This window comes from Colletes latitarsis, chromosome 8 (genome assembly GCF_051014445.1).
Source record: "Colletes latitarsis isolate SP2378_abdomen chromosome 8, iyColLati1, whole genome shotgun sequence".
Taxonomy (NCBI): domain Eukaryota; kingdom Metazoa; phylum Arthropoda; class Insecta; order Hymenoptera; family Colletidae; genus Colletes; species Colletes latitarsis.
Genome location: NC_135141.1, coordinates 28,086,007 through 28,101,194, shown reverse-complemented (window position 1 = coordinate 28,101,194; position 15,188 = coordinate 28,086,007). Strand labels below are relative to the sequence as shown.

The 15,188-nt window shown below is 39.9% G+C and overlaps 1 protein-coding gene across 7 annotated transcripts in view; it reads right to left on the bottom strand.

Annotated features, from left to right (window-relative positions):
* Nucleotides 1-15,188, bottom strand: part of LOC143344550 (uncharacterized) — a 111,058-nt gene that overhangs the window by 57,242 nt on the left and 38,628 nt on the right. For all 7 annotated transcript variants that reach the window (XM_076770695.1, XM_076770698.1, XM_076770699.1 and 4 more), the window contains exon 6: nt 8,311-8,800. In XM_076770695.1, the coding sequence (XP_076626810.1) occupies nt 8,311-8,800 (490 nt within the window). The remainder of the gene's footprint in view (nt 1-8,310; nt 8,801-15,188) is intronic.

The following is a 15,188-nucleotide window of genomic DNA, read 5'->3' as shown; positions in this document are numbered from 1 at the left end:
TCGATAGCAACGATCCTTTACGAACATAATAGAGCCTGATGCCTCGCTATGTACAGGCTGCACCAAAAAATATATCCACGCCCGATACTAAGAATCCTCAAAAACTATTACTAAAACAAAAAATTCACACGCACCATTGCATTGGTTATACAGGGTGTTCAGCCACACGTGGGAAAAATTTTAATGGAGGATTCTAGAGGTCAAAATAAAACGAAAATTAAGAATATCAATTTATCGATGGAGGCTTCGTTAAAAAGTTATTAACAATTCAAAAATTTCAAATCGTTCTGGAAAAATTATTTTCGATTGCGGGGGTCAATTACAATAATTTTTGGTGAATACACATACCCCCGAAATCCTACGCCTTTTCGAGAAAAAAATTCGAGAAGGTGTGAAATTTTTCGACAAAATTAAAAAATTTCAAATCGTTCTAAAAAAATTATTTTTAGTTGAAGTGGTTAATTACAATCATTTTTGATCGATAGACATACCCTCGAATTCCTACCCACTTTCGAGAAAAAAATTCGAGAAGGTGGACAAATTGCAGTTCTACAGCCGCAACTTTGAACGTTAATAACTTTTTAACGAAGCCTCCATCGAGAAATTGGTATTCTTGATTTCCGTCTTATTTTGGCCTCTAGAATCCTCCATTAAAATTTTTCCCAGTGTATTTCACGTATATTTCCCTGCTCGATGATTTTCGTATTTATTTATTTCGTTACGAAGTTCTTTCTCGCGTGTTCGTAAAGCGAAAAATGTCAGTTTTGCTGTTTTTTTTTTTTTAAATTAACAGAGTCTACGAAAAAAACTGTGTTCTCGCGTGCCTGGAAGGTAAAAGCCCCCGATAAACGCGGACACACGACACATTTGCATTTTACACGCGCCTACCGACGCTTCGCGGTGAATTTCATAGGGATATCGAACGATAACGGCCGACTGGAATTTCTCTTATCGTCCAAGAACGGAAACTTTCACGATCCCCGATGTTTATTGTCGTGTTCTAACCTATATATCGGGCGTGCATCGCAATTCTTCGCTCCGTCGAATGCTTACTTCGGATCGAGCCTCGACAACGACGAACAACTAAAATTGCCGTCGTTTAAACCGCGAATCGATCGCGGCTTTCCGGTTATTATAATTACTCCATAAAGCAACGATCCGTTTATCGTAAGCGAATCACGTTCGCCATGTTTCGTACGATGGCGCTAAAAGGAAATTTTAAACGATAAGCGATTTACAAACAATTTTTATTTCACGACCAACGCAGTTTACCTTCGCACGAGCTTTTATGCGTTAATAATTACTCGATATTTATTTTCGAACATCAACGGTACTTCGCGTTGATTTATTTTATCAATTCGTGGCGTATATTTTCTCGTACATTTTTTGTCCTCGTGCAATTGTAAATATTTTTTTATTCGAAGGTGATCGTATTCTGGTCGAAAAAAGGTTCGCGCGCAGAATGTGATATTCAAGTCGATGAATATGTGGATCGAGGCCCAGGCTTCTTTTGTCTTTTTAAATAAGGAGATCCGCGGTGGCTATTATTGGCTCGCCCCGTACATCGTTCGACTAAATCATCCTTGCACGTAGTAGTCACCTAGATCCAACGGTGCGTACACCAGGATAGCCCTCGAGGGCTGTTCCCTATTTTGCTATCCACACAACCGGATCGACTATAGTAAAACCGTTGTAGCGCGAACTAGCGAGACGGAGACATGAATTTAAGAGCGTCGTCGACAACGAAACCCGAAGGGAAGAGGTCGTAGTCTTTGATACGAGCCGACCAACAAGCGTCCTGCTTTCTCCGTACGAGGGTACATCGGAAAAATGTTCACGCTTATATGGAGGGAACTTGTACGGTGAAACAGAATACAGCGATGGTCGTAGAAATTGCGCCATCTTACATATACTTTAACAATAATTTCGTACGTTAGCTTCTATTTATATCACTAGTTAATATTTCTGCATAAACAATGAGTGTACTGGGAAAAGATTGCATACACTGTGTTCGGTCAGACCTGGGAAAAATTTTAACGGGAGATTCTAGAGGCCGAAATAAGACGAAAATCAAGAATATCAATTTCTTGACAGAGGCTTTGTTAAATAGTTATTAACAATTAAATTAAAAAATTTCAAATCGTTCTGGAAAAATTATTTTCGGTTGCGGCGGTCAGTTACAATCATTTTTGGTGAATAGGCATACACCCGAATTCCTACGCACTTTCGAGAAAAAAATTCGAGAAGGTGGACAAATTGCCGTTCTACAGCCGCAACTTCGAACGTTAATAACTTTTTAACGAAGCCTCCATCAACAAATTGGTATTCTTGATTTTTGTCTTATTTTCGCCTCTAGAATCCCTCATTAAAATTTTTTCCAGGGTTGTCCAAACACCCTGTATATCGTTAACAAACTATTTGTAAAATCTAAAAACAATTCCGTTTATTGGTGTAAAGAGATGTTTAAATTGCCCCAAAGCGTGGGAGGAGATCGTAGAACAAAATGGCCGCTGTAGCAGGCCAGGTGTGCCTGCGTACAAAATGGCGGTGTCTAACATTCTTACAAGGAAAGCGACTGATAAAAACAGAGATTCGAGTCGTGAAATTCTGCGCAAACCGCGTCGCTGGGCGCATGTAAAATGCAAATGCGTTGTTTGTCTCGCGATTCAAAAGTTCCCGCGCGAACGATAAATTATACAAGCGGCGGGGCTTACGTATCGTCGACCTTGTCGCGTTGGATATCGTGTCTCTTTGCAGGACATCGCTCGACCGAATACAATATGGCGACCAGGCGGGAAAAATGCCCACGTAACGAACGCGTTTTATATAACGCGACCCCCGTACGAGCGTAGAAGGATCTTTTTTTTTTAAAACAAACAATGCTTTCCCCCGACATTGTCGAAAACGAGCGACAGATTTAACGTTGTCGAGTTACGACGATCCAAGTACAAATCTATTTCGCGTTATTATCGTTACGGAAGGGAGCAAACAAAAGTTGCTTTGAATTTGGCGCGCTTAATTAGCCGTGCACCGCGGAATATCTTTTCTATAGAAAGTTCACAGTATCGTAGTTGTAAAATCTGTTGTTATTAAACAAATCCCAAATCTTTCATTATTAAATCGTCGACAATAACATTTTATTAGTGTTAATTCAAACGTTTTAATAACTGTAGAAATGAAGGGAACTTCGTTGGGTGGACGACGAATTCCGAAATATTATTCTGAATTATTATAGATACCGTGTCGCGCAAATGAAACGTACAGCTGTTAATTTACAAGATACGTAATTGGATTTTAACGTTATTTTATACTCTTTTACTTTTAATATCCCGAAGATTGAACTCAACAATCAACACGGAATATTTTTATCTTTGTTTAATCGTTTTATATTGCGAGCATTATTCGTTTTAATCCGATCAGATACGTTTCAATTTCAAGCCCTTAAGTATTTAACGCCTCCATTTTATTGATAACGATATTGTTGGAAATGCCGATCTTGCCATTGAAAATACGTAACACTTTTAATTAGAGATTCATGGATTCTCGCTGAATACAGGGTTACGTTTTCTTTTAAACATGAGTAGAAGCGTACTCGTTCGTAGTCAGACCTAGCTTGAACGCACACTAAGACGCAAAAAAAATCTAAATTCCAACTTCGAATACTTTATAATCGAGGATCTTGCACTAATTAACGCGCTGTACGCGAGCACACGATTGTTATACTTACATAACTGTTGGGAAATGGGGATGGAGGTTAAAATTAAAATGTTTAGTAGGTTGAAATTAAAATTAGAAGTGTCATAAGAATAATCGAGTTCGATCTCGCATACCGTTACGCGCGGGACACTTTCTGAACTTTATACCAATTTCAATTATGCAATCAGTTCGTCGTGTGATCACCTCGTACGTTTAATTACATCACACGAACATTGGACAATTTTATTTTCACGTGTTTCGTCTGTACAATATACAGTTACTCCCACTCGCGTCCGTACGCCATATTAGATGATGGTAAATGAGAAATAAGTTGCTCTTGAGACAGGTGTGTGTCTACTTTTTTATACATGGCAGATATTTAAGGGTTCGAGTACGAATAAATTAAAAATAATACCGAGCAGCAGTGGTGGCACGTTGGAAGGATTGATTCACGTCTGATCGAGAAGTGCAGCTGCATTGGGCGCGGTCGAGTTCGGGATGGGTTACCGCTTGGAGATAAAAAAACACGTATGGTGTTTATATTATTAATAAATACTTCTCTATCGGTTTATAGTTGATAAAAAAACACTACTTTGTAAACAGGAGTAACAAGTTGTAATACTGTACGAATACGGAGTGGGTTCACGAGTTAAATTAATAAAAACCCTGACAAAGTTACCAATGGAAAATTAGTCAACGCGTTTCTGTGATTTATTTCACTACGTGCTCTCGTGCACGAGTTCCACTGATTTAATTTCAGGACCATTCCGCGACCGTTTCACACCGATCGCGCGGTTTAACGGACCCTGTCAATTAAAGTCGCCGTGAATGGAAATCGTATAAAATACAATTTCCATTGCGGTGGCGGCCGCAAGAAACTAAAATTGATTTCTACCGCCCGTTGCACAGCGTGTGTGTGAATTAAAACGACCCGTGTTTGTGTGTGGATGCGCCCAAAAGATGCAAATCTACGAAAGATATGGAAGAAATTAAAAAAAAATTGCAAGAAAATATAAACACCCGAAAAATAGAATAAAATAATTCACAACGAAATACGAATTCAATCGTGATAAATTAGTAAGTTGGTCCGTATCGATTATCTCTTATTCGAATGCAGTTTTCTCCATATCTGGTTTCTATCGATCTCGATTCGACATACTGGAGGAAACGAAAATATATTTCACACATCCCTGTCGCTGAAGCGAAGCTGCCCGATTGATCGCGTTAAAAGGAACCAAATGTTTCCAAAGTGACTTCCCCCCGTTGCATTTTATCTTTCAAAATTGCCTGACCTTAACGGTCTTATTTTAACACCGAACAATCGCCCTTTGTACGACCCACCATCGAAACACGAACGTCATCGAAACGGAAGAATGAAAGAAACCTGAAAAGCAACACGTTCGATCGGATACTGTATCGTCGATGAAGACCTCATTCGGCTTCCCCCTGAATCCTTTATAATTTATTCCGCTATTAATGCCCGCTAAACGTGGCAGCGACACAGCATTGCGTTTTCGTCGGAATCGCAATAGACTCGCCATAAATTCCGCCGGTGAAATTCGAATTAACGAGCAGTCGGCGAATTTGAACGCACGAGACCCGCGACACGACAAATATAAACCTGTTTGCTCGTAGATCGATAGTCCGTAGATAAACAAACGTCCAGTTGAAAACAATTGATATCTGTAAAACGACGAAACGTTCGTGGAAATCGCGTGTCTCTATAATCGATTTATTTGACGTGGAAAACAGTGGCGGATTTATAATTTGCAGGGGAATCGCTCAGTTTGGGTCAGTTTCGACCCGTTCAAACATTGAACGAAAGAAACACGAAACTCGGTTGAAAATTATATTCTATAAGTATTGAATATACAGGATATTCGGTCATCCCTGGGAAATATTTTAATGGGAGATTCTAGAGGCCAAAATAAGACGAAAATCAAGAATATTAATTTGTTGATGGAGGCTTCGTTAAAAAGTTATTAACGTTCGAAGTTGCGGCTGTAGAACAGCAATTTGTCCACCTTCTCGAATTTTTTTCTCGAAAATGGGTAGGATTTCGGGGGTATGTCTATCGACCAAAAATAATTATAATCGACCCCTGCAATCGAAAATAATTTTTTCAAAACGATTTGAAATTTTTCTTTTCCGTCGAAAAATTTCACACCTTCTCGAATTTTTTTCTCGAAAATGGGTAGGATTTCGGGGGTATGTCTATCGACCAAAAATGATTGTAAATGACCCCTGCAATCGGAGAAAATGTTTTCGAAACGATTTGAAATTTTTTAATTTTGTCGAAAAATTTCACTCGAATTTTTAACGAATAACTATTTAACGAAGATTTTTGTCTTATTTTGGCCTCCAGAATGTCCCATTAAAATTTTTCCCAGGTTTGGCGGAACACTCTGTATAGGATCATTATATTTATGGAACGACTATGCAGACTTACGCACGTTTCAAAGGCAGCTGACGAAAATCATTATCACGTTCTTCGATACGTTATCTCGAATCGTATGGCATAGCAGGAATTTATCGATACCGTTTTTAATAATAATACTCTCCTCGAGAGCGCTTCAACGCGATGCGTCGCGAGGTACTGTTAACAGAGCGTTCATTATTCGAGCATAATTAAATTGACAATTCTCCCGACGCGCGATTAGCGACGTGGACGTAAATAACGCGTGAAAAATTACACGTCGCGACGATCGCTATGTATATCGATAAATCGTTATCGTTGCCGCGGAAGAGATATAGATCGAACGATCAATATTACACACGGACACTATCATTACGACTGTTCTTGTTTAACTAACGACCGATCGTGAGAACACAATTTAGGAGCGTAAAGACGGATTTCTTATCGTGGATATCACTCGAGAAAATTATAGTTCCTTGCAGTAGCTAATCCACCTATTCCATCAGAGATTATAGGAACGAATCTTTATCTAGATCAGTGATTATTAAACTTTTAACTCACGGTGCTATTTAATCAAGGGATTCCTAAGACTCATCGACGGAAACTTGTAGTCCCATTTGTCTGAAGAATTCGAGGAACTGACCTTTGACAAAGCTACTATCATCGAAGATAAAAAAACGAAGTGGACGATAAAACACCGGGAAGAATATTTGAATAATCAGTCAAAGATGCAGCGAAAGAGAGACAAACACGTTCCGTGGTAATTATATAAAATGCAATAATTAATTCAAAAATATTCGAAGACGAATTAAAGGATTCATTTCGCGACAAGATCTACCGAATGAAACTCTTCTCCAGACGCATTATACTCGTCCGAATGCACCCCAGGAAGCAACGAACGATTCGAGATTCTCGATCATAATTAAAAGTCGAATCGTAAATAAATTAATAAGAACAATGGTGATTAAAACGCGAGCGCAGCGAGATTTTCTGTGTATGCGCTCGGCATTAGGTAGTCAACGTAATTGTACCGCGGATCTATCGGTAGAAACACTGTAATTAATTCAAAATTATCCTCCTGGGGTGGATCAAAGAAACCCTATCGCGACGAGTACAAAAACTCTTTTTCTCCATCTCTCGAGACTCGTTACGTCCGGTTCAAACGCACCCGAAAAACCACTCGATAGTTCGAGTAACAAACTCAGCTTTAAGCAATCACTGGAAAATTAAAGGGGAATATGTATTATTGCAATTATTTAACGCTCGCACTCTTTTCTTCTATTTTCTAAAATGTTTCTGGTGACTGTGTGTATTTTATTGGTATTTTATCCCTTTGCACTCTACTAAACACAATACGTAGCTCGATTCGAGTTTCATTTCTGGTAACATAAACTGAATTTTGGAAATATTCGAATAAAATTTTAATCATAAAAACTTATATATTTTTCGTACTTTATTTTCAGGAGTCACATTACGAAATTGCAATTGGTGTTGCTAGTTGTTCATATTAAAGACTCTGAGTGCAAAGGGTTAAGGGCGAGGGTCTAATGAAACATTCCCTTAATGAAAGTAAAAGATATTTAGAACGATATTGGGATCATTGTTTCTCCTAGTGTGTAAAATAAATATTCTATATTACTGTAAGTTAGAAGTTTAAGAGATTTTCACTCGACATCAAAATTATCCTCCCGAGACGTATCAAAGTCCAACGAAACTCTAATTTCCTGTCCCTCAAGCCACGATACTCCCAACCCAAATGCATCCCAAAGGCACCCGGGGAGGAACACTCCTTTCCCAGTCAGATACAAAACTTTCAGCCCTCGCAGACCCCACCGTTAAAAAGAGTCTCAAACGAAAATTCTCCCAATCACCCTCGAACATTCCAAGCAAAGAAACATTCGCGGAAATAAAATTGCGAACCACGGGTGACCGAAACGCAAATTTTCAGCCCTCAACGATAAAAAATTCACCCTTGAACATTCCAGGCGCAGAAAAATTCGGAGAAAATCGCGAACCACGGTGAAACTGGTGCGGTCACCATATGCCGAGTGCCTGATCGAACCCTGGTCGACTGGAAACCGTCTTCATGGGAGGGATCTGGGTGTCCCCATCGCGACTGTCGGGTCTCTGGGGACGCGATGGACCCGGTTGCAGGCGGTCCTTTCCCAGAGAGTCGCGGGGCGGATAAAGGTACTCACCTTGACGAAATGCAGGTTCTCCTTGTCGAGGAGGAACTCCATGGATTTGTGTGGCCGTTGATTGATGGTGGACGCGGCGCCGTCGTCTTGGGGGCTCCTGTGCGAAGCGCCGACGGGCGACTGGGGTACGTGGAGGGCGTGCTCTGGCCTGAGTCGCGGGGTGGTCGAGGTGTGATTCAGATTGAGCAGGCTCCTGGTCTTCTTGCCGGCGGCGGCGTTCGCTGAGGCGGTGGTCGTCGTCGACGGCACGGCCTCGTCGAGGTCGGTCTCGAGCAGGCCGACCGGGCGCTCCTGGGCGGCCTGCATCGCACGGGCTTTCGCCATCTCGATGGCCGCCGGATTTCCAAGGTCCGTGGCCGCGCGTCGGCGCGACGAAGACGCCGCCGCCGCCGCCGACGCGCCCGTCGACGGTCTCGAGCTCAGCGCCCCGACGCGGGGTGGCTGAGGAGGCAGGGGCGGCTTGCTGGACACTGGCGCCCTCCCGTTCGCGCTGTGGAGAACCAGTGGAGATTTCGACGTGAGTTTCTTTTCGTGGAACGAAACCGGTTGTTACCCGGGATACATCGTCCGTTCCCCGGGGAACGAAACGCTCGAGTGAACAGGTCATTTTTTTTTTTCTTTTTTTTTCGCCAACGACCATCGTTGTACGCGTCTCGAATACCTCTGGCCCGATTATCCCCCGTGGCCAGTATTGCCGGGGATGAGGAACACCGGAGGTCGACTCGTTGATAAAACAGTGCGGGGAATGAGGGACGAGCTATGATGTTAACTACTGTACGGAGAGGAACAGGGTAAAAGAGCAAATTTTACCATCGCTTGAATAATCTACCGGCACTGTATTGTTTGTTTGTTCGTCGGAGACCGTAGGTTTTTGATATTTTTAACCAGGCAGTCGGAAAATCGATATTTTTTTTACGTTTCTGTTCGAAAGTAGTACCATTCGGGAATTAAATGTCAAGATTCGCGACGTTGCGGTGAAAAGTGAGGATTCGGGAGATGAGAATGTCGAGGGAGTCGGGGGTGTCGGAACAAAGTAATTTTACTCATTTATGAAAGTTTGAGCAATGAAAAGCTACTCGAGCGTTTTTTCTTTTTAAATAAATCCTTATAAAAAAATTCTGACTACCTGGTCCCCTTAAGTGTATTATTGAGATCTCCACAAATTTACTAAAAATTTTTTAGTACATGTGTACATTATGTTTTGCTTTAAAGGAAAATTGATTTCCATTTACCAATTTGGTAAAAATCAACATTAAGTGAAATAATTCAGTCGAAATTGATTTCCATTTACCAATTTGGTAAAAATCAACATTAAGTGAAATAATTCAGTCGAGATTGAGATTCCACTTGTGGGTTAATTTGAGGAAAGGAATATTTATATTTTTGTTTATGAATTTGTTTGGGGGGAATGAGGGGGTATATTGCACCCCTTAAAACGTGCTTGACCGAATTACTGGGCGATCATTGCCAGCTGACCGAATAATGTCGGGATTTAGAGGCCCAATTACTGCCCCCCTAACCCTTTTGATACTAACGGTAGTCACCCTTCGTTGCACGCCTGTGGTTTCCTACCGCTGACTACAGTCATTTGCTACACGACTATCACAATAATAAGCTTTCTTTTCCTCTTCGATAGCGAGAAAGTCATAGCTAGACTGCGAATCTGTATGGAAATTCATATTTTTATTAATAGAATTAAGGAAACGGGAACTTTGTTGAGAGTACAATAATTCGTATCTTGCGTATGTCTTGTACGTTTGTATATTAAGTACCATTTTCTAGTTTTTTGAGGATTAAAATTTCCTATAAATGCATGAACATTCACAGTCTAGTCGTAGCTTACGCTATTCTAAACAGTCTAATAACAAAATTAAGCACTGCCTTTTTATCACATTAAGGGAGTATTGCTGTCTAAGACTGTCAATTTTACGGCCCTTTTTGTGATTTTTTTTTTTATCGATAGGTAGGCTGTTTTGTACTGAGACTTTGTAGATATATTTATTCATCTTCTAAGCATGTACAATATTTTTTTCATGGAAAAATATTAAAAATAATAACTTCTTATTTAATGGCTCTTCTGGAAAAGGTGCTCCAATGGCTTCCAGGATTCCAGCCAAGTCACTAATTTGAAACAGAGGGGGTTAAAGTATCTTCACAAGGAACGTTGTAGTTATAGTAGAAACTAGGGAGAAGTAAAAATCCTGATAAATAAAGAAATGGCGACACTTCAAGTTTCGAATTTCTATTTTCTAATCGTTCTCTTGTCTTTAGCGTATTAAAAAAAATAGTAAAACTCAATATTTTTTAAAATCTCTAGTTTCACCGATAAAGGCGTGTCTGCTGAATATTCTCCCCAAATTTGAAGTAAATCCATCTGCTAGATCTTGAAACATCATATAAGCCAGTTTAAATGCGTTTTTTTAAACAAGGAGCTATAACTCTCGCAATTTTTAATATTTGTTGATGAAAAAAATACTGTACACACCTATAAGACCAATAAATATTCCTGCAAAATATCAGCACAGAACAACCTACCTGTCGTTAAAAAAAAAATCACAAAGAAAGACTGGAGAAATGACAGCCTAGACAGCAATACTCCCTTAATTGCACACACGTTAGATTTTATTGCACAGCTTTGCAAGGTTCATTGAATATTCGAAATAAAATAGTTTAGGGTGAAAGTGAACTGTCTTTTACCGTTCAGTAATTTTGTAACGTTTAAATCAACAAATATTATACAAAAAATGTATAGTTTTCGAGTTGATCCAGGAAACATCCAACTTGTAATATAAAATTATAAATGTACGTTCAAATTTTACAAAAAGTATAAATGAGTAGAGATGCTCATAAAACTAAAATGAAAATAATTTCTATAGTTCCGTACAGTAGTATTACAACCATAGAGCTTATCTGTACAATCCAAACAAATAGTTTGGACGTTGAATATTTTAGTTTAATTCGGTGAATAGGCTAGACGTTATTTGAAGTGATGGTCTCAAGTGCCTCATCCCGTATAAGTTATAAATAATGTAGAAACGCGTGGGGGGTCAATCGAGGTCTCGGAAGACCGCGTAGGGTCAAGTCGGGACGAGTTTCTCGCGATCCAGAGAGGCGTGTCGCGAAATCATTGATTCCAAAAGGCAAAAAGTTAATTGCCGACATCGACTGGTCACGGTAGAGCGGCTTTATCGTTCCATCCGAAAGAGAAACGACCAGAATGGGCGTGCTGCATATAAATTAAGGGGATACGCTACTCTGAATGCTGAAAAATATCCATTTTCACATACCGTTCCCTCGAACTGTACGATTCAAAAAGAAAGAAAAGTTACGTTTTTGTAAACGCACGTACACTCTCTAAATTTATGTTTCCCTAGTATTTATTAATCTCAAAGGAGCACTTCGTAATTCATCGATCCACGAGACACGAAATGGCTTTCGATACAATTCAGGCGAGGCAAGACCGCTGTATGCAAATCGTTTTCCCGATAGACGTCTACCAGACGAGAGGCGCGTTTCAGAGAATGCATAAATGCCCCTCAGACGCAGGATCGTTTAAAAACCGAGCAGCGGATCGATCGGTATCGTTTCGATTCTCGAAGAGGGGGCCCCGTAACCCTCGCACTTCCGGGGTTAAAGGAACGGGGAATCAAGTAACAGCACGATCGAAATTACAGGTTTCTCGGTATCGAATGGCTATTTTAAAAGGCTGCTCGCCGCGGTGAATTCGTAGCGAAGCTTTCACGCGATCTGATCATCAATCACGCAGCTCCCGTTACGCGAAGAAAACGCGGAAGCGTATCCACGGATGCAACGTACGCCAGCCAATCCGAGCGCTTGTTTGTCTCGCGAGCCCAACATCTAAATAATCATGGACCACTGTCCGGTGGGCATGCTCGCCCGTGATTAAACGACGCATTCCGATCGAGCGGCTCCGGCAACCTGTTCGATCGAGAAAGATCGTCGAAAGATCGCGCCGTGACTATCGTGTGCCCCTGTCGCGGCCATGTTTCGCGACAGCGACTGAAGACCGCGTAGAAAAATTTCACTTCTCCATTATTTCGTGAAAAATTGTTCGATACTGCTTGAATTATTAGAGAAAGCGCGGCATATTTGAAATGTCATCGATTCGCAACAAAACAGATAATTGGAGAGAATTACATACTTGTTAAATGATAACGCTCGATCAGTGGCAATTATGATTGAAATATTTAAAAATTTTTTATTTGCGTTGATTTTTTTTTATATGGGGTGTTCGGCCACCCTCGGGGAAAAATTTTAATGGAGGATTTTAGAGGCCAAAATAAGACGAAAGTCAAGAATACCAATTTGTTGATGGAGGCTTCGTTAAAAAATTATTAACAATTGAATTCGAAAATTTCAAATCGTTGTGGAAAAATTATTTTCGGTTGCGTGGGTCAGTTACAATCATTTTTTGTCATTACATATAACCCCGAAATCCTACCCAGTTTCGGGAAAAAAATTCGAGAAGGTGTGAAATTTTTCGACGGAAAAAAAAATTTCAAATCGTTCTGAAAAAATTATTTTTAGTTAGAGGGGGCAATTACAATTATATTTGGTCATTAGACATACCCCCGAATTCCTACGCACTTTCGAGAAAAAAATTCGAGAAGGTGGACAAATTGCCGTTCTACAGCCGCAACTTTGAACGTTAATAACTTTTTAACGAAGCCTCCATCAACAAATTAGTATTCTTCATTTTCGTCTTATTTTGGCCTCTAGAATCCCCCGTTAAAATTTTTCCCTGTACATTTTGGACCATCTGTTATTCTCGAGTCACTAAAAAATACTACACTACAGTCTTAGTCATTCTGTAAGGGCTGCAATCACCTTCACCCCTTCGAACTATACAAGAGCAATATAATTTTAATTTTTAAATCCTGATCAGGTCTATTTTTAATTATTGGGATTGTGGAAGGATGTACCCAAGGACGTTAAAATATTTATTTCCGTCGGTTTATAGCATTTTTTGTCTCGGAATGTACGCGTACGCGTAGCCACGCACGATTTAATTTTTCTTCGGCGTGCAAGACGAAAGAAAAAAAAAAATAATCGAGCCCAACGATTGAGAGTAATTGAGGAGATCGTTCGGATTCGGATCCGTCCGACTTGAAGCACCCACTCCGGTTCCACACGACGAAACGACCAACCGCAGACGTTCGACCAGAGACATAAGTGCGCACTTAAACGTCTGAATCTACGTCTGTAAAAATGCAACCGTCGATTCTTTCTCGGGAAAGTGACCTCCGCGAAGCTTCGACGGTGCAGAGTCGGGCAATTCGATCGAGCATTATCTCTCTTCTGGATCGGATTCAGAGTCGAGCAGAATTCATATTTAACTCTCGTGTGACCAACGGGATATCCGCTTACGAATTTCTTTTGCATCGATTCAGGTTTTACGAGAATAAAATGACGATTTCAAATAAACAGGAAAATTGAAAACAAGAATTTTAATACTATTTACCTATTGACGCGAATATAAATTACTTATTATTTAAGAGGAAAGTGTACATAAGCTTGATATTTACCTTGAAAATTACTCTGCCGCTGATTCTTTCATTTTGATGTACAATTACACGCTTATTTATGAACTATGTTTCACCGAGGAACTGTTCAAAGAACCACACGGGAGATTTTATAATTCACAGTACACGATCGTATAGAAGATTCAATAATCATTCGAACCGGTTTATTTTCGAATAAATACTGTTCGATCGAATAAACGTCAGGAATAAATCGTTATACGGTGATTTTATTCGCCATCTGTAAATATTGCTTTTCCCGTGTTCTGGCCTGCACGATTCACGCAATATTAGATTTAAAAAAGGATAGTTGTACTTTGCAGGTGCATCACTGGCGGATAAAAGTAACGTCATAGGAAGTTGGAATATTATTAAAACAGTTGAAATACTTTGTCCGTCGCTTTCTTCTATTGTTAACCATAGGAGAGGCGTGACCCAATCATTTTGCGTGACTCACACTGTATTGTATGGTGATCGTCAAGTGTTTATGTAATTGAAACATTTAAAACACCTTGTAAAGTACTGATTTTTCGTACGTCCCACCATATATACATTTTATGCGAGAATTTGTTTGGAGAGATTGCATTTTAAAATATTTACAATATTACTATTAAAGTTGAAAATATTTACATAGTAAAAAGAATTAGATTAATTTCAAAACGTGCTACCTCTTTGTACGAGGTACGATCGACGATCGATCGATCCGGGTAGAAATATTGTCCACGGATGCCAACGGGATCGACGATCATTAACGAGACACTTTTCCATCGACCAACCGCATAAGCAAACCTTTCATTATGCGACCAGCAAGGAAGACGTTCCAACGATCCGCCGCGTACTGTAATTTGCTACCAACATGTTCTTCAAATAAATCTCATTACGCTGGGAATGGGCTTTGTACGTTTGAAAGACAAGAAAATGGACGCAATATGATCGTGAACTCTTCTAGAACCTATTATGCATTGAGAAGGTATTCGAACTAGGGTTGGAACTGTTTAAGTAATTTAATATTGGAATATTTAAACGAATAAACTTTCGATTTGGTCGCTCGAATACGCGTGTACTCGAGTATCAAAGTATTTAAATTATAATCACCGAATTTTTCCCCCTTTTGTTGGGATATTTTATCCCGAATAATGGTTGATACAATGCAAGACATTATTATGACTAAAAGCAAGGGAATCTTTTAAGTGGACCGAATTAAATCTAACAATGAGAGTCTCCTTACGAGCATATCTAACCAACGTTTAAGGGTGAATCTTATACAAAAGCTCTGATTGTGCATAATCTCTCCCAGTCCTTTCCAGAAAACAGTTTCCATTCAAACGGATCTGATAA